Here is a 19,596-nt window from a genome sequence, read left to right as displayed (position 1 = left end):
TGTGCACCCTAGACCTAAAGAAGGCATACTATTAGGTCCCTATCCATCCCTCATCCCAGAGGCTACTAAGGTTTGCGGTCAGTTTACCAGCCCGGACCTGCCACTTCCAGTTTCAGTGCCTTCCATTTGGGTTAGCTTCAGCTCCCATAATCTTTACAAAGCTGGTGGTGGAGATGGTAGCCTACCTGAGGGATCAAGGTATTGTGATCATTCCATAGCTAGACGACTTCCTACTGGTGGCAAGGTCAGAAAAAGCGCTCATTCGAGACAGAAACAGAGCAACGACCGTAATGGAGTCCCTTGGCTGGGTGATCAATTGGACGAAGTCGGACCTCAGGCCAGAGACAAAGAAAGTATTCCTCGGAGTCCTTCTAGACTCGGCCAGCAGAATATCCCGGCTACCCGAGAGGAAGCAGAAAACTATTCATGCCAGGGTCGGAGACCTGTTGGAGAGGCAAGGCTCCGTAAGAGAGGCAATGGAAGTTTTGGGCCTCATGATGGCCTGCATCCCATGGGTCCGATGGGCGCAGTTCCACTCGAGATCATTACAGAGGGAGATCCTCGCAAAGTGGGACAGAAGGCAGACGTCACTCGACAAACCCCTATGGCTGCCAGAACGGGTGAAAGAGGCCTTACGGTGGTGGACACAGCCCAGAAACCTTCAGGTGGGCGTACTATGGATAACCTCTCCATACGTGATAGTCACCACAGAGGCCAGTACGTGGGGATGGGGAGCCCACATAGAAGGGAAGATTTTCCAGGGAAGATGGCCAGTAGACATCAGGACCAGATCCTCCAATTTCAGAGAGCTCTACGCGGTCTGGGAAGCGCTGCGTCGAAACCAGGCGGTTCTAAGGAAGCGTCACGTTCGCATTTTATCCGACAATCTAACGGCAGTGGCATTCCTGAAGCACCAGGGAGGGCCCAGACATCAACCACTGCAGGCCCTGGCGGGAAGAATATTCGCTTAGGCAGAACGAACAGTCCGATCAGTAACCGCAGTGCACTTAGAAGGTTCCCAGAACGAAGTAGCAGACTACTTGAGAAGACAACAGATCCACCCGACAGAGTGGGAACTGAACGGGGAAATCTTCAACCATCTCTGTCAGCGTTGGGGGACCCCCAGTATAGATCTATTCGCACGCCGAAAGAACGCAAAGGTTCCCAGATTCTACTCCTTGAATCCGGCGGACCATCCGGAGGCCATAGAAGCCCTGAGCCAGACTTGGGGAGAACCCCTCTCTTATGCGTTCCCACCACTGGCTCTCATACCGGCAGTGCTCAGGAAGATACGCGAAGACCACGCAAGAGTGATGTTGATCGTCCCATACTGGCCGAGGAGAAGCTGATTTTCCCTGCTAGGAGCCATGGCAGTAGGAAATCTAGTCGAACTACCCCTGTGGAAGGACATCATTCACTAGGGCCCGATCCACCACCCGAACCCAGCAAGACTCCACCTATCGGCTTGGATCCTGAGATGGACATCCTGAAGGCAAAGGGGTTGTCGGATCAGGTCATATCCACCCTACAGGCCAGTAGGAAGCCGGTGACATCCGCAATCTATCGAAAGATATGGAAAAGATTCTGTCTGGAGGGTGGCAGGTCCGATCTCGTGGCAGGCACCCCTGACCTCCCTAGCATACTAAACGTTTTGCAGTCAGGGTTTAATAAAGGCCTTAAGCCCAGCACTCTAAAAGTCCAGATTTCGGCCTTGAGTGCCTTCTTCGATTACCAGTTAGCTTCCCATCCCTGGGTAATAAGATTCATAAGAGCCACGCAGCGCCTGCGCCCCACGATTAGGCAGCTCACCCCGCCTTGGGACCTGGGCCTGGTACTCAGGTTTCTCTGTACAGACCCCTACGCCCCCAGCGAGAAAAAAACAATCTCTTCTCTTACTCGTAAGACGGCCTTCCTGGTAGCCATTACTACGGCCAAAAGAATAGGGGAGATCCAGGCCCTGTCCACTAAGGACCCATATCTCCAGATAAGAGACGACTGTATAATCTTAAGATTGGACCCGGCATTTATCCCAAAGGTAGCCTCTTCAAAAATCTAAACCAGGAGATAGTGTTACCATCTTTCTGCGATAATCCCCGTAATAAAAAGGAAGAGCGTCTTCACTCACTGGATGTGAGGCGCGCAGTCCTAGACTATCTTAAGGCCACCAATAGTTGGCGCATTGACCCAAATCTGTTCATCCTTTTCGGGGGTAAAAATAAGGGGAAACAAGCCTCTAAGGCGTCCATTGCACGATGGATTACCTCAGTAATCTCTGACGCCTACCAAGCCGAAGGCGCCAGTCCGCCAAATTCCGTAAAGGCCCACTCTGCGAGGGCAGTATCGGCCTCATGGGTCGAATGGGCGGGGGCCTCGCTCGATCAAATCTGTAGAGCAGCAACCTGGGCCAATCTTAATACATTCTGTAAGCACTATAAGCTTGATGTGTTATCTGGTCAACAGTCTGCATTTGGGAAGAAAGTTCTCCAGGCGGTAATCCCACCCTGAGGAGGTGCTTTGGTACTCTCCATGGTGCAGTCAGGTGGACGTCCTGGAAAATAGGTATTAGACCTACCGGTAATGATGTTTCCAGGAGTCCATCCTGACAGCACGGGTAGTTTCCTCCCTATTTATGTTATCTTATGATTATTTCTTGTCATATGCTGTAATATGATTGTTTCATTAAAGTGTAACTTGCATCATCCACGTTGTGGTACTTGTTAAATCACTGAGGGAGAGGGGGTGGGACATGACCTTTTAACCTCTCGTGTGCTTTTCCTGTCCCTGTAAGGAGGAGGGGGACGTCCTCCATGGTGCTGTCAGGATGGACTCCTGGAAACATCATTACTGGTAGGTCTAATACCTATTTTCCCATTAGGGCTAGGGCTAAGGTTAGGGCTAGGGTTAGGGGTGTGTTGGGGTTAAGATTGGAGTTAGAATTGAGAGTTCCACTGTTTTGGTACATCAGGGGCTTTCTAAATGCGACATGGCGTCCGATCTCAATTCCAGCCAAAAAAGTCAAATGGCGTTGCTTCCCTTCCGAGCTCTGCCATGCGCCCAAATAGTGGTTTACCCCCACATATGGGGTATCAGCGTACTCAGGACAAATTGTACAATAACACTTGGGGTCCTGTTACCCTTGTGAAAATAAAAATTGGGGGTGAAAAGATAATTTTTGGGTAAATAATATGATTTTTTAATTGTACAGCTGAACGTTATAAACTTCTGTGAAGCCCTTGGGGGTTCAAAGTGCTCACTACATATCTAGATAAGTTCCTTGGAGGGTCTAGTTTCCAAAATGGGGTCAATTGTGGGGGTTTCCACTGTTTAGGCACATCAGGAGCTCTCCAAACGTGACATGGCATCCGATCTGAATTCCAGCCAATTTTGCAGCGAAAAAGTCAAGCGGCGCTCCTTCCCTTCCGAGCTCTGCCATGTGCCCAAACAGTGGTTCCCCCCACATATCAGGTATTGGCATACTCAGGACAAAATGCACAATAACTTTTCCAGTCTAATTTCTCCTGTTACCCTTGGTACAATAAAAAAAAATTGAACCTGAAGTAATTTTTTTCGTGAAAAAAAGTTAAATGCTCATATTTTTTTTAAACATTCAAAAAATTCCTGTGAAGCACCTGAAGGGTTAATAAACTTCTTGAATCTGGTTTTGAGCACCTTGAGGGGTGCAGTTTTTAGAATGGTGTCACTTTTGGGTATTTTCTATCATATAGACCCCTCAAAGTGACTTCAAATGTGATGTGGTCCCTAAAAATAAAATGGTGTTGTTAAAATTAGAAATCGCTGGTCAACTTTTAACCCTTATAACTTCCTAACAAAAAATTGTTGGTTTCCAAATTGTGCTGATGTAAAGTAAACATGTGGGAAATGTTACTTATTAAGTTTTTTGTGTGCCATATCTCTGTGATTTAAGAGCATAAAAATTCAAAGTTGGAAAATTGCGAAATTTTCAAAATTTTCGTTTTTTTTCACAAATAAACGCAAGTTATATGAATGAAATTTTACCACTAACATGAAGTACAATATGTCATGAGAAAAAAATGTCAGAATCACCGGGATCCATGGAAGCGTTCCAGAGTTATTACCTCATAAAGGGACAGTGGTCGGAATTGTAAAAATTGGCCCGGGCATTAACATGCAAACTACCCTTGGGAGTAAAGGGGTTAAAGCTTAAGGTGACCATTTTGCTGCACATTGTATGTTCATTGTTTCCTAGACAGCTGCCAGATATGAAAACAGTAATCTTACAGCAGAAGTTGCTGCCTTAGGCACTTGCCCACAGGTGCCTTAGTGTGAACATGGCCCTGCTATGATAAATTCAATAGAAAGAAGCGGTCTCTGTAAAGACACTGAACAAGAAAGGATTGCTGAAAAAATTCAGGAGAGAGAATACACCTGTGAATTACAAAGGCCTATACACCATGCTACAACATAATAATAGAACAAGTACCGGACATAGTTTTCCCAAACTGTTCATTTTTATGTGGATTATAGCTATTTACAAGTGACAGCTAGAAATGCTTTGCCTACATTAAATATCACCATATCTGCCTATTTTCGTATTATTATAATTGGCTTTATATTGTTTTTACTTGGTATATCTTGCTAACTATTGCTACCCACACATTTGAGCTAACTGCTGAGTGGCGTTTTGATTCCCAGCACTTTTATAGAACCACTCTGTGTATATATTCTTTACGTTGAAATAAACGCTTTTGATCACTCAGCTTAAATGAATATTCTTGTCATTGCAGCGGCAATGCTTTATTAGTAGGCTGCGTGGGATCCCACCTGTCCACCCTAGTAAAGCTGGCTCTCTACGTTGCCGACATTCGTCTTCATACATTGGACATATCTGGAAAAAACAGCCTAATGAGCAGTTTGAAATCAGCTATTGAGATCTCGGCTGTGGAAGGAAAGCCAACCGCGATTCTCTGCAACGTAAGTTTACAATATCCGAATGATAGTCCGTCCTGATTACTAATTCATTCACTAATAGAGGTATCCTGGACTCACCTGATAATGCTGTTTGTTTACCATTATGACGATCAGATCGGTGGGTGTGATGAAAATCCATTGATGAACCTTTGGGTGATAGATGCATTGCATCCGTCACTGGACTATAAACAGAATCGGGGCTCGTTTACACTGGTATATAACACGGCCAATGTGGTGTTTTATTGGATAGCACTTGGCCCAATGTTATACTATGGGACAGTGATGACCAGGACATTTTTTCTCATGCCGGTCCAGCATGAGAAGACAATCGCAGCATACTGCGAGTGGCTCCGATATTTGGATCACACCTACCAATACAAGTCTATGGGTGCGTATAAAACATTAGACTTCACTCAGATGTCATCGAGTGCGAGTGCAGTCTGATATATGCTCACAGAGACAATGGAGATGATGGTGAAATTAAGTTGTCCATCTTCTCCGTACCTGTGCTGCGATTCTTTCATGCGAGACAATTAGATCACACTCCAACAACCAAGTTCCATACATTTTTGGAGCTTGAGGTTTTAACCTCTTGTTATTGTAAATTTACAGCAATCAAGCAGGAGCATATTTTCTCACTGCCAGAAATAGCCGGGGGCCCTAGGAGAAGACAGAAGTGATTCATCTCCGCTTCTCTCTTCTATTTTGCTGGCTGCATAACACTTAATGAGCTCAATGTACAGGACCTGGCAATCACATGATTACTGGGTGTCTGCTGGCATAGTAAGCCGGATCCTTCCAGACAAAGATCGGCTCTGTCAGTGAATTATGTCACTGTATTATGCTGTTTCCCTTGTAACTGGGACTGCTAAGGATGTCTCAGTTACAGTGGAGCAAAAGTGATCAATAATATATATGCAGTACAGACCAAAAGTTTGGAAACACCTTCTCATTCAAAGAGTTTTCTTTATTTTCATGACTATCTAAATTGTAGATTCACTCTGAAGGCATCAAAACTATGAATTAACACGCGTGGAATTATATAATTAACAAAAAAGTGTCAAACAACTGAAAATATGTCTTATATTCTAGGTTCTTCAAAGTAGCCACTAGAGTTGAGTGAAACAGGTCGGTCAGATTGAAAAGTCGCCGACTTTTGCCAAAGTCGGGTTTCGCCGAGCGAAACCCGACCATAGCGTGAGGTCAGCCATGCGGTCGTCGACCCAAACGCCAAAGTCGGATTTCACAGAATGGTTGCATGTGACTTTTTTTCAGCCAATGAGCAAGGATGTACACTGTGGGCAATGAGATGACATGTGCAGCATCCAGAGAGAGAGATTTTGCGCACTTTAAAAAAGTGATCCAGGGCATGTAGGTGTGTTTACTGTCCTCCAGTCCCTACTGACTTTGCTTCCCCATTGACTTGCATTGGGTTTCGTGTTTCAGTCGGACCTTCGACTTTTCCTGATAGTCGGCCGATTTTGTTCGACTCGACTTTTGAGAAAGTCGGGTTTCATGAAACCCGACTCGACCCTGAAAAAGGCAAAGTCGCTCATCTCTAGTAGCCACCTTTTGCTTTGATTACTGCTTTGCACACTCTTGGCATTCTCTTGATGAGCTTCAAGAGGTAGTCACCGGAAATGGTCTTCCAACAGTCTTGAAGGAGTTCTGTTATGATGAGTCACCGAAGGAGGAAAAAACAAAATACCAGCTAAGTCCAGAAAAACCAGAGAGGTTGGCAGCTATCGGATTGCAGACCCCTGAACCTATCCACAACAACTAGCAGTAGCCGTGGGGGGTTCCTACAGTGTCCTAGACCCCTTGATCACAGCCGGAGAACTATATAGCCTAAAGACAGAAAGGGGAAAAACTAAACTGCCCCAGAGCAGACCCCAAAGCAATAGGCAGCCCCCAACATATAATGACCCCGGCCGGGGATGGCAGAACTCCCAAAAAAACAAGGCAAACAAAAACAAAACTGAAGAGTACAAAGCAGAGCACAAAAACTTAGCTTTGAGATGCAGGAATCAGACTGGTCTCCAAGAATCCAACAGGAAAATCACCAGCCAGGAAGAAGGGCGTCGGCAGCCTTATATCCAGTCCTCAATTCCAGCCACCCAGTCATCATCTAGCTGCCCATGTGTTTGGTAATCAGACTCACTACCTTCCTTCACCAGAGGAGGGAGTTCATCAGACCTCAATGGTGAAGAGAAAAATGAACTCACAACAGAGTTCCCAGAGATGCTTAGCACTTATTGGCCCTTTTGCCTTCACTCTGTGGTCCAGCTCACCCCAAACCATCTCGATTGGGTTCAGGTCTGGTGACTGTGGAGGCCACGTCATCTGGCGTAGCACCCCATGACTCTCCTTCTTGGTCAAATAGCTCTTACACAGCCTGGAGGTGTGTTTAGGGTCATTGTCATGTTGAAAAATAAATGATGGTCCAACTAAACGCAAACCGGATGGAATATCATGCCGCTGCAAGATGCTGTGGTAGCCATGCTGGTTCAGTATGCCTTCAATTTTGAATAAATCCCCAACAGTGTCACCAGCAAAGTACCCCCACACCATCACACCTCCTCCTCCATGCTTCACGGTGGGAACCAGGCATGTAGAATCCATCCGTTCACCTTTTCTGCGTCGCACAAAGACACGGTGGTTGGAACCAAAGATCTCAAATTTGAACTCATCAGACCAAAGCACAGATTTCCACTGGTCTAATGTCCATTCCTTGTGTTCTTTAGCCCAAACAAGTCTCTTCTGCTTGTTGCCTGTCCTTAGCAGTGGTTTCCTAGCAGCTATTTTACCATGAAGGCCTGCTGCACAAAGTCTCCTCTTAACAGTTGTTGTAGAGATGTGTCTGCTGCTAGAACTCTGTGTGGCATTGACCTGGTCTCTAATCTGAGCTGCTGTTAACCTGTGATTTCTGAGGCTGGTGACTGGGATGAACTTATCCTCTGCAGCAGAGGTGACTCTTGGTCTTCCTTTCCTGGGGCGGTCCTCATGTGAGCCAGTTTCTTTGTAGTGCTTGATGGTTTTTGCCACTGCACTTGGGAACACTTTCAAAGTTTTCCCAATTTTTCGGACTGACTGACCTTCATTTCTTAAAGTAATGATGGCCACTCGTTTTTCTTTACTCAGCTGCTTTTTTCTTGCCTTAATACAAATTCTAACAGTCTATTCAGTAGGACTATCAGCTGTGTATCCACCAGACTTCTGCACAACACAACTAATGGTCCCAACCCCATTTATAAGGCAAGAAATCCCACTTATTAAACCTGACAGGGCACACCTGTGAAGTGAAAACCATTTCCGGAGACAACCTCTTGAAGCTCATCAAGAAAATGCCAAGAGTGTGCAAAGCAGTAATCAAAGCAAAAGGTGGCTACTTTGAAGAACCTAGAATATAAGCCATATTTTCAGTTGTTTCACACTTTTTTGTTAATTACATAATTCCACATGTGTTAATTCATAGTTTTGATGCCTTCAGAGTGAATCTACAATTTTCATAGTCATGAAAATAAAGAAAACTCTTTGAATGAGGTGTGTCCAAACTCTTGGTCTGTACTGTATATAAAAAAGTTTTTTTTTAATGAAAATACGTTTCAATACATATGGAAAAAAAATACACGTTATCCACAATACCATAGTAACATGGATAATTCATTCAAGTGGTTATTTGGTGTAAAATATGAACAGTATAAAAAATTAAAAAAAAAAAAACAAAAGAAATTAAATAAACTATACAGTACCCGAAAACAGTGTTAAAAAATAATACAATTTGTTTTGCAAAAACCGGAGCCTCATCCAGCCACGTCAGTGAAAAAAAAAATTATGGCAAAAATTAGTAAAATTTGGTCAGACCTTAAGGCCCTTTCTCGCTTGGTCAAAAATGGGATAGTTAATAAGAGAAAAAGGCCTGCAGAACAAATGGATAAACTATGAAGGAAAAGTCTGAGAGCACTGCAGTTATTTGTCACTTTGATTTTCAACTTGTTTTCAAATTTTGATTCACAATGTTGACATTAACCCCTTTCCTACATTAGACGTACTATTCCGTCCATGTGACCTGGGACCTAAGTCCCAAGGATGGAATAGTACGTCTAGCGCGATCAGCTGCGCTCACGGGGGGAGAGCAGCTGATCGTGGCCGGGTGTCAGTTGAATATCACAGCTGACACCCAGCACTATGTGTCAGGGGTGATCACGGACCGCCCCCGACATGTTAACCCCTGGCACACTGCGATCAAACACGATCGCAGTGTACTAGGGGTTTAGGGAAGCTTCGGCACGGAGGGGGCTCCCTCCGTGCTTCCCTGAGACCCTCGCAGCAGCGCAATGTGCAGCGCTGCTGCGGGGGCCTCCTTCCCTGCAGGTCCCCGGATCCAGTATGGCAGCGGGGACCTTCGGGGGCCTGCAGGGAGCCGGCTTCCTCATGCCTGCAAAGCGCCGGCATGAGGAAGCCTCCAGCACTGCCTGTGACAGATCGCTGATCTGATACAGCGATCTGTGATGTGACAGATCAGCGATCTGTCACATGACAGTGATGTCCCCCCTGGGGCAATGTAATAAAGTTAAAAAAAAAAAGTGTAAAAATAATTTATAAGAAATCGCTAAATAAATTAAAAAAAAAAACGGGAGTTGGAAGTTTCGCCCCCAGCAGTTCGCCCCCAGGTACACTTCGCCCCCGAACATTTTGCCCCCAGCATTTCGCCCCCAGGTTGTTTCGCCCCCGCACATTTCGCCCCCGCACATTTCGCCCCCAGCAGTTCGCCCCCGGATGTTTCGCCCCCAGCAGTTCGCCCCCAGATGTTTCGCCCCCAGCAGTTCGCCCCCGGATGTTTCACCCCCAGCAGTTCGCCCCCGGATGTTTCGCCCCCAGCAGTTCGCCCCCGGATGTTTCGCCCCCAGCAGTTCGCCCCCGGATGTTTCGCCCCCAGCAGTTCGCCTCCAGCAGTTCACCCCTGGATGTTTCGCCCACAGCAGTTCGCCCCCAGCAGTTCGTACCCGGATGTTTCGCCCCCAGCAGTTCGCCCCCGGATGTTTCGCCCCCAGCAGTTCGCCCCCAGATGTTTCGCCCCCAGCAGTTCGCCCCCGGATGTTTCGCCCCCAGAAGTTCGCCCCCGGATGTTTCGCCCCCAGCAGTTCGCCCCCGGATGTTTCGCCCCCAGCAGTTCGCCCCCGGATGTTTCACCCCCAGCAGTTCGCCCCCGGATGTTTCGCCCCCAGCAGTTCGCCCCCGGATGTTTCGCCCCCAGCAGTTCGCCCCCGGATGTTTCGCCCCCAGCAGTTCGCCCCCGGATGTTTCGCCCCCAGCAGTTCGCCTCCAGCAGTTCACCCCCGGATGTTTCGCCCACAGCAGTTCGCCCCCAGCAGTTCGTACCCGGATGTTTCGCCCCCAGCAGTTCGCCCCCGGATGTTTCGCCCCCAGCAGTTCGCCCCCGGATGTTTCACCCCCGGATGTTTCACCCCCTGTCAGTTCGCCCCCAGCAGTTCATCCCTGAATGTTTTGCCTCTAGCAATTTGCTCCTGGATCTTTCGCATCCGGGAAAAACCTGCCTGAACTGAACATTGGCAGGTTTGCTTATCACTAATAATACACCATATGAGTCTAAGATATACAATTCTGATCAAATTAGTTTTTTTTATTCTCAAACTTTGTTTTCTAGATGAGTAATTTTACAAACAGACAGGAAAATAGTAGGATTTCATTGGTTACTAAGGAGGTCGTGCCCCCTTGGGAGCAGAACGGTTCCTGGCTCCCTATGATACATTCATGGCTGCTTGTTCACAGCCCTCTGCAAAGCTCCCCTTCACCCTCCGCTCATGTGCTCTGTCCTGGACAAGAGGAGGGCTCCCCCCTGCCTGTGTAAAGCCGTTACAGGACGGAACACATAGGGGGGGCTTTGCAGAGGGCTGTAAACCAGCAGCCCTTTATACATCATAGGGAATATATTGTTAGCTGCATGCTCCTGTGCAGCCACGCCCTCTAGAATCCATCCACAAGTACTGCTACTAAGGAGAAACAACCTCCTTAGCAACCACTGAAATCCTGCAGCACATGGAGCTTTAACTTGGATGAGACTTTTCACACAGAAGTGAAGCTGCTGGAAGGTCTCCTTTGGAAATGAATATCATGGGCACAGGTACTATAACATAACATGTTTTTTGCAGAGTTATGCTTTAACTGTATATATCAAAACTGTTTTAACAAGAAACATAAAAAGGTATAGAGGGGAAGGATTAGAGAAAAAGAGAAAATACAAATTGCAGGTTATAATGCTTGAATTATTTTACAGCTAAAAACACTGCTCTCAAAACATACAATATGTGACCATGAACTAAAAATCAAAGCTGTAGGCAATGCCTCTCAGATAATCCATCAAGCTTCTATTATCGAAATCTTGCACGATACGTTTAACCCTTGCTGAAATTGCAGCATACTTTTTGTTTCTTGCAGCGATGGGATTTCCTGCTATTATCTGAATAATTTCAAAACTATGGAGCTCTTGCTGATGTTTCAGACAGTTAATGAACCGGTATATATTTTGGAAAAGAGTACCACATGTTTCTCGAAAGCTACGGTGCCATCCTTCGACATCATTATTTGTTCGCTGTTGATCATTCAATGTTCGTTCATACACATTCCAGAATTGAACTGGAAACAAAGGTGCTTGACGTCCTCTGCGATTCATTCGACCGATATAGCTGTCTTCAAAATAGTTGGCAATAGGTATTGCTTCTTGTGGAAAGTCAGGATCTTCCACCAATTCTTCAAATGATTGCACAACATTCTGTGGTGGTAGAAAGGCCAGGGCAGGTATCATGCGTATCCAATGGGCAAATTCATGGTCACCTTGGTATTGCATCTTGAGTCCTTCATTTTGTACTTTACGCCAAACCGACTGTGATAGGTGGAAAAAGCAACCAGTCTTCACAAGGTTGGGGAATTCACTTTCAAATGCCTGTATTGCAGCTAGTTCAAAATCCAACATCAGGTTTTCTGGCTGCAGTCCAGGCTGCAAGTTCTTCAGCTCTTGCAGCAACCTCTGGTATGTAGAACGGCTCTTGTCTGTCAGCAAGGTGTACACTACAGGAACAACAAGGCCGCTGTGGACTACATGGATTGTGTAAAGTTGCTTAAACAAGGCTGGTGTAGTGAAAAACATGCCATCAGCAAACCACTCTTTACTTTGTGCCAGTAGATGGAGATTGTCTCTTGTTCCAAATATCAACATACGGCTGTGTCCATTTCCTAATTTAAAATGAAAGTATTAGTAGAGGAAATAACAGAAAAAGTGTAACAAGCAGCAAAAAAAATATCCTAATCAGAAGACTCTGTTCATATCTCACATTAAATACTCACATTTTGCTCCAAATTTTCTGATTTCATAATAAAAAACTGAAGCAAAATCTAGTGTGAAGGGGCCAACCAATAGTTTTTTACAACATATATTGTCCCAGTGGAAAATTATATATTTTTGTTTAAAATTAAAATTACTTCCAAACTTGAAATAGGTCACATTTTTAGGGTACCTTTAGACCCTTCAACTAGACGGCCGTTCAGCACGGCCGATCGCCACTATGCTGAACGGGCCGTCTAGTTGACAGCCGCATCCAGACGCGTCGTGCGGCTGGACGTCTGAATGAACGACTGGGCGGTCCGCCCGCCTGAATGGGGCATTCCATTCAGGCGGATGGGCACGCTAGTCGTCGGGTGGGCAGCGCGGACGTTCGTGACGTCCGCGCTGCCTATGCTGTCTCATTGAGAGGATTGTGCAGGACGCAAAAAACGCCAGTAAAATCACCAGTGTGCTTTTGGCCTAAGGCATAACTGAATGGTCCATTAGGCTGGGGTCATATGCAGCATTAATGTGTAAATCCCATCCACATGCTGATGAAAAAATTTTGTTTACAAAAAAAAAACATGCAGTGCAGCATGTCAATGTATGCTGCCATTATACAAACAAAATTCCAGCCATTCAGACAAGGGGCTGAAATCCTGCACTAAAACCTGCACCTAAATCCATAGAGTTAAGTGAAGATTTTGATACAGAATTAGGGTACCACAATAGTGGCCACAATTGCAGGCACAAATAGATTCCTGTGGGATCTCCAATTGCTACCGCAATTACAGCCGCTGCGGAGATGCCGCTCCACAATCCCCTTCCGTCAGTGGGCACAAGGCCTCAGGCTTTATCCAGACAAGCTGGATTTACAGGCGTATTCCGTGCTGTGTTTCCTGCCTGAAACCCGCCCTTTCATGTCTATGGTGCGGGTTACGGGCGGATTCCGGCCGGGGCCGGAAAACGCCCCACCGGAAAATAGCTTCAAAGCTATTTTCCGGCGGATCCCGGAAGGAATGGGAATGGGCAAGAGGGAAACCTCCCGAAAAATGCCTGCAAACCACGCCAAATACGCTCGGTTTAGGCCATAGCAGGGCATGGCCACGCCCATAGCAGAGCTTGGCCACGTCCCCTATTTGCAGAAGCGTTTTGCCAAAGCGCTTGCAAAGTGCTTAAAAAGTGCTTGGAAGCAGCAGGCAAAACGCATCTGCAAATCATGGCGTATCTCACCTGAGCTCCGGAGTTCAGCCCGACCTGTCCACGGATCTGCAGGACTGAACTACGAGAGCCGAGGAATCAGCCGGCGATGGCAGTTCAGTCCGTGCATGCCGCAGACAGGCGAGGCTGAACTCCGGGGCAGCATCCAGGACAGGTATGGCCAGTACAATGCTGCATATTTGGAATTAGTGTTGGCCGGTCCGATCACTGAAGATCGTAATTTATTACGATTTTCAGGCTGATCGTTATTTTAAATTACGATCCGATTTGTAGCCAGATCATGATGATGATCTGAATTAGAAATCGGAATCCTCCGTAATCTGAAAACACTGTCCGGGCATACACTCCCGAACAGTGTGCGCATATATATATATATATATATATATATATATATACACACACACACACACACACACACTATACAGGTGTACAGCGTGTGTGCATATTTAGCTTTAGTAAATGGCTCCAGGCTGCGCTGTTAAAAAATAAACAAACCCAGTTACTCACCTCTTTCTCCAGTGTCCAGTACTTGCTCCGGCTCCTAGCCCAGCAGTGCAGGGAATCCCGAAATCCAGGCGGCGCATCGCCGCCTCTGTGCCTGCCGTACTATAACTACAGTGGAGAGTGATCCCAGGACCGCTCACTAGACGGTCCTGGGAAAGCACCACATCACGTCACAGAACAGCCCGGCACATGTGCAGAGGTGGTGATGCACAACCCAGAATGCATAGCATTGGGATTTCGGAATTCCCTGCACCGCCGGAGACAGCGCTGGACACCGGAGAGAGAGTTGAATAACTGGGTTTGTTTATTTTTTAACAGCGCAGCTTGGGGCCATTATATATATGCAAGAAAGCTGGAAGAAGAGTGGCTCAACTGAGATTGTTGCTGAGGACTCAGTGTGCTGCTAGAGCAGGGGTTGGCTTCCGCCCGTACTTAACATGCATCCATGAAGAAAGACCTCCGCGCTCCTGAAGTCCTATACAAATCCTTTATTGCATTTCAAAGTTCCAAAAGTGCCAGACCACCATCACCCACCCACATATATGCATATATATACACACACACACTGTTCGGGCGTACAGTGTGCATATATATATATATATATCTACATCTAGCTCTGCTGATTGGATCTGAATTAATTCCAATCTTTCGGTATGATCAGCCCGATCTGATCCTATCTTTCCAGTGATCGGTCAACACTAGTTGGAATCAGTAGGCCTCACTACATTATATTACCCTCAAAGTTTCCCTTGAAGGCAAAAATCACATAGTATTTTATATCAGCACCTTATAGTGTAGCATTTTTCACATTTGTGCAAAATAAACTTTGCAATAATTATGCATAATGGAATTGTTTTAATACAATGTTAAATGGTTAAGTATCTTACCAGAGTCATGCAGAAGGAACTGCTGCTGGACACCATCAATACTGATCTCCTGGAACTCGAGGGGGATAACAAGTTGATCAAGGGTTTGAGGTAACCTTGGGATATTGCCAAGTTGCCTTGCTAATCGTATTGTCCTCTTCAGTGATGCTTTCCTTGGGAGAAGTGCTGCAACATTAGAATGGGCTCCTGAAATGACTTCTGTGAGAATCTGTTGTGGTGTCTCCTGTGTTGTCCTTGCCCTGGTCACAGCCTCATTAACAAGTCGGATTGCTTCAGGTCTTGCAGCTTGTGCTGCGTGATTGTGAAGATTGACTACTTTCACAACTTCGCCAGATTCTTCATTGGTCCAAACACGTCCCTTGCAAGTCGACCGTTTTTCACATACCCAGATGGAATGAACATCGTCAGCGGTTCGTTTGGAAAATAAGTAAATGTGATTCTCATGGACCAACTTCCTCCTTCCACGTTTGGACAGAACTGAATTCATAGTTGTAGAAAGTGAATTGCTGTGGAAGCTGACTGATTTTTTGTGGCAGTACACTTCTCTCTTTGTGGAGATTTCAGACACTGCTATATTCTGATATACAGATGGAATAAAAGCTAGTCTAATGTAACTTGCAGGACATGTGACATGCTACTTGTTACATCTGCAACAAAACTTGCAACAAAGCAGGTCAGTGCTGGGTCAGGTAAAAGTTCAAAATTGTTTAGATTTTAGGCCTCTTGCACACTGTAATTTTAGAGTGGTTTCACACTTGTGTTTGTGGCCGCCAGAGGTCGATCCGCTCTGGATCTGACATCCAGCTGACCCCAGGGCAATGCTGGCGGAAGGCTGGCATTCCGCTTGCATTGCCCATAGAAGTGAACGGCTGGGTTCCGCGATCTGCAGACGCCCGTTCGCTTTCGTAATGCCGCATTCCGCTATCAGTGTCAGAGCAAAAAGAAGATCATTTTCTTCTTTTCGTTCCGCTGCAGGTTAGCGGAATGCGGCATTACAGAAGCGAACGGGTGGCCTGTAGTGCATATGTAGCGGAAGTGTGAAAGCACCCTTTATGCTGCCACTGTTTTAGAACTCCAAAGCACGTGCTTTACTGGCATTTTTCAGAGCGCTTTTGTGAGCGCTCTCGGTAATGACCCATAAGATACAGGCTATTGATGAACGCTAAGTGCTCAAAAATAGCTCCTGTAATAAAATAAAAAGAGCTGGCCGAAACAACACCTCGCTTTTCTAGCCATTGACTTATCTACTATATAATTGTCTAAGGGTCACTTTCGTCTTTCTGTCTGTAACGTTTTATTCGTATATTCATTGGTCGCGGCGTCTGTCTGTCATGTAAATCCAAGTCGCTGATTGGTCTTGGCAAAATGCCCACGACCAATCAGCGACGGTCACAGTCTGCCATAAAAATGGCCGCTGCTTCACTGCCCTGCACTCACCGCTGACCGCTCACACAGGGTTAATGCCAGCGTTAACGGATCGCGGTGTACCGCACTCCGTTAACGCTGCTATTAACCCTGTGTGACCAACTTTTCGCTATTGATGGTGCCTATGCAGCATCAATAGTGAAAAGATGTAATGCTAAAAATAATAATGATAAAAAAAAAAGTTATTCTCACCCCCTCCAACGTCGTGCTGTCCTCCGCGCCTCTCTCCAATGCACACCGTCCAGGACCTGCGATGATGTCACGGTCATGTGACCGCGACATCATCGCAGGTCCTACGCTCAGACCGGAAGCCACCGCCAGCACTGCAGAGAGGCGCGAGGACTTCAGGGCCCGTGGCTGAGGTGAGTATATCTTTATTATTTTTTTTTTAAACACGAATATAGTGCCCACATTCCTAGACTACGTGGACAGTGCAATATACTACGTGACCAGTGCAATATACTACGTTGGCTGGCCAATATACTATGTGCGCTGTGTAATTTACTATGTGCGCTGTGTAATTTACTATGTGGACTGTGCAATTTACTACGTGCGCTGTCCAAAATACTACGTCGGCTGTCCTATATACTACGTGGCCTGTACAATGTACTACGTGGACTGTCCAATATACTACATAACCTGTGCAACATACCACGTGGCTGTGCCTTCTAGAATACCCGATACATTAGAATCGGGCCACCATGTAGTATATTCAAAATTGGCAATCTTCTTAGCGATTTTCCAGTGCTTAGCACTTGGGAAAGTGGCTACTGTGAAAGTGGTCTTAGGGCTAAAACACAAGGCCAAAATTCCCTGCCTAATTTGGGGCTGAAACATCTGGGGCAAAAAGCAGGGGGCGAAACATCCGGGGGCGAACTGCTGTGGGCGAACTGCTGGGGACAAAACATCCAGGGGCGAACTGCTGGGGGCAAAACATCTGGGGGCGAACTGCTGGGGACGAAACATCCGGGGGCGAACTGCTGGGGGCGAAACATCCGGGGGCGAACTGCTGGGGGCGAAACATCCGGGGGTGAAACATCCGGGGGCGAACTGCTGGGGGTGAAACATCCGGGGGCGAACTGCTGGGGGCGAACTGCTGGGGGCGAACTGCTGGGGGCGAAACATCCGGGGGCGAACTGCTGGGGGCGAACTGCTGGGGGCGAAACATCTGGGGGCGAACTGCTGGGGGCGAAACATCCGGGGGCGAACTGCTGGGGGCGATACATCCGGGGGCGAACTGCTGGGGGCGAAACATCCGGGGGCGAACTGCTGGGGGTGAATCATCCGGGGGCGAAACATCCAGGGGCGAACTGCTGCGGGCGAAACATCCGGGGGCGAACTGCTGGGGGCGAAACATCCGGGTACGAACTGCTGGGGGCGAAACATCCGGGGTGAACTGCTGGGGGCGAAACATCCGGGGGTGAACTGCTGGAGGCGAACTGCTGGGGGCGAAACATCCGGGGGCGAACTGCTGGGGGCGAAACATCCGGGGGCGAACTGCTAGGGGCGAAACATCCGGGGGCGAACTGCTGGGGGCGAAACATCCGGGGGTGAACTGCTGGGGGCGAAACATCCGGGGGCGAACTGCTGGGGGCGAAACATCCGGGGGCGAACTGCTGGGGGTGAATCATCTGGGGGCGAAACATCCGGGGGCGAACTGCTGGGGGCGAAACATCCGGGGGCGAACTGCTGGGGGCGAAACATCCGAGGGCGAACTGCTGGGGGCGAAACATCCGGGGGCGAACTGCTGGGGGCGAAACATCCGGGGGCGAACTGCTGGGGGTGAATCATCCGGGGGCGAAACATCCGGGGGCGAACTGCTGGGGGCGAAACATCTGGGGGCGAACTGCTGGGGGCGAAACATCCGGGTACGAACTGCTGGGGGCGAAACATCCGGGTACGAACTGCTGGGGGCGAAACATCCGGGGGTGAACTGCTGGAGGCGAACTGCTGAGGGCGAAACATCCGGGGCGAACTGCTGGGGGCGAAACATCCGGGGTGAACTGCTGGGGGCGAAACATCCGGGGGTGAACTGCTGGAAGCGAACTGCTGGGGGCGAAACATCCGGGGGCGAACTGCTGGGGCGAAACATCCAGGGGCGAACTGCTGGGGGCAAAACATCCGGGGGCGAACTGCTGGGGGCGAAACATCCGGGTACGAACTGCTGGGGGCGAAACATCCGGGTACGAACTGCTGGGGGCGAAACATCCGGGGGTGAACTGCTGGAAGCGAACTGCTGGGGGCGAAACATCCGGGGGCGAACTGCTGGGGCGAAACATCCAGGGGCGAACTGCTGGGGGCAAAACATCCGGGGGCGAACTGCTGGGGGCGAAACATCCGGGGGCGAACTGCTGGGGACGAAACATCCGGGGGCGAACTGCTGGGGGCGAAACATCCGGGGGCGAACTGCTGGGGGCAAAACATCCGGGGGCGAACTGCTGGGGGCAAAACATCCGGGGGCGAAACATCCGGGGGCGAAACATCCGGGGGCGAAACATCCGGGGCGAACTGCTGGGGGCGAAACATCCGGGGGCGAACTGCTGGGGGCGAAACATCCGGGGGCGAACTGCTGGGGGCAAAATGTGCGGGGGCGAAATGTGCGGGGGCGAAACAACCTGGGGGCGAAATGCTGGGGGCAAAATATTCGGGGGCGAAGTGTACCTGGGGGCGAACTGCTGGGGGCGAAATGCTGGGGGCGAAACTTCCTAAAACCAAAAAAAACATTCCCTAATAAATTCATTTTTTGAAAATAAAAAAAAGCAATAAAAGTACACATATTTGGTATCACCAAGTCCGTAACTACCCACCCTATAAAACTGTCCCACTAGTTAACACCTTTATTGAACACCTTAAAAAATAAAAAGAAAAAACGAAGCAAAAAATAAAGCTTTATCATCATACCGCCGAACAAAAAGTGCAATAAAGTGCAATCAAAAAGATGGATATAAATAACCATGGTACCGCTGAAAATATCATCTTGCCCTGCAAAAAACGAGCCATCACACAGCGCCATCAGCGAAAAAATAAGAAAGTTATAGCTCGAATAAAGAGATGCAAAAATAATTATTTTTTATATAAAATTGTTTTCATTGCATAAAAGCGCCAAAACCTAAAAAAGACATAAATGAGGTATCGCTGTAACCGTACTGACTCAAAGAATAAAACTGCCTTATCAATTTTACCACACGCGGAACGGTGTAAACGCGCCCCCCAAAAGAAATTCATGAAACACTGGTTTTGGGTCATTCTGCATTCCAAAAATCGGAA

At 47.7% G+C, this 19,596-nt stretch overlaps 1 protein-coding gene across 1 annotated transcript in view; it reads left to right on the top strand.

Moving 5' to 3' along the window:
• LOC141100933 (uncharacterized) overlaps positions 1-19,596 on the top strand; it is a 516,918-nt gene that overhangs the window by 314,482 nt on the left and 182,840 nt on the right. The window contains exon 68 of the mRNA XM_073589707.1: positions 4,767-4,953. Within this exon, the coding sequence (XP_073445808.1) occupies positions 4,767-4,953 (187 nt within the window). The remainder of the gene's footprint in view (positions 1-4,766; positions 4,954-19,596) is intronic.

Source organism: Dendrobates tinctorius, unplaced genomic scaffold (genome assembly GCF_039654945.1).
Source record: "Dendrobates tinctorius isolate UK_male_01 unplaced genomic scaffold, ASM3965494v1 ptg000111l, whole genome shotgun sequence".
Taxonomy (NCBI): domain Eukaryota; kingdom Metazoa; phylum Chordata; class Amphibia; order Anura; family Dendrobatidae; genus Dendrobates; species Dendrobates tinctorius.
The sequence above is the reverse complement of the archived record's forward strand: the minus strand, read 5'-3'. Positions and strand labels throughout refer to the sequence as shown.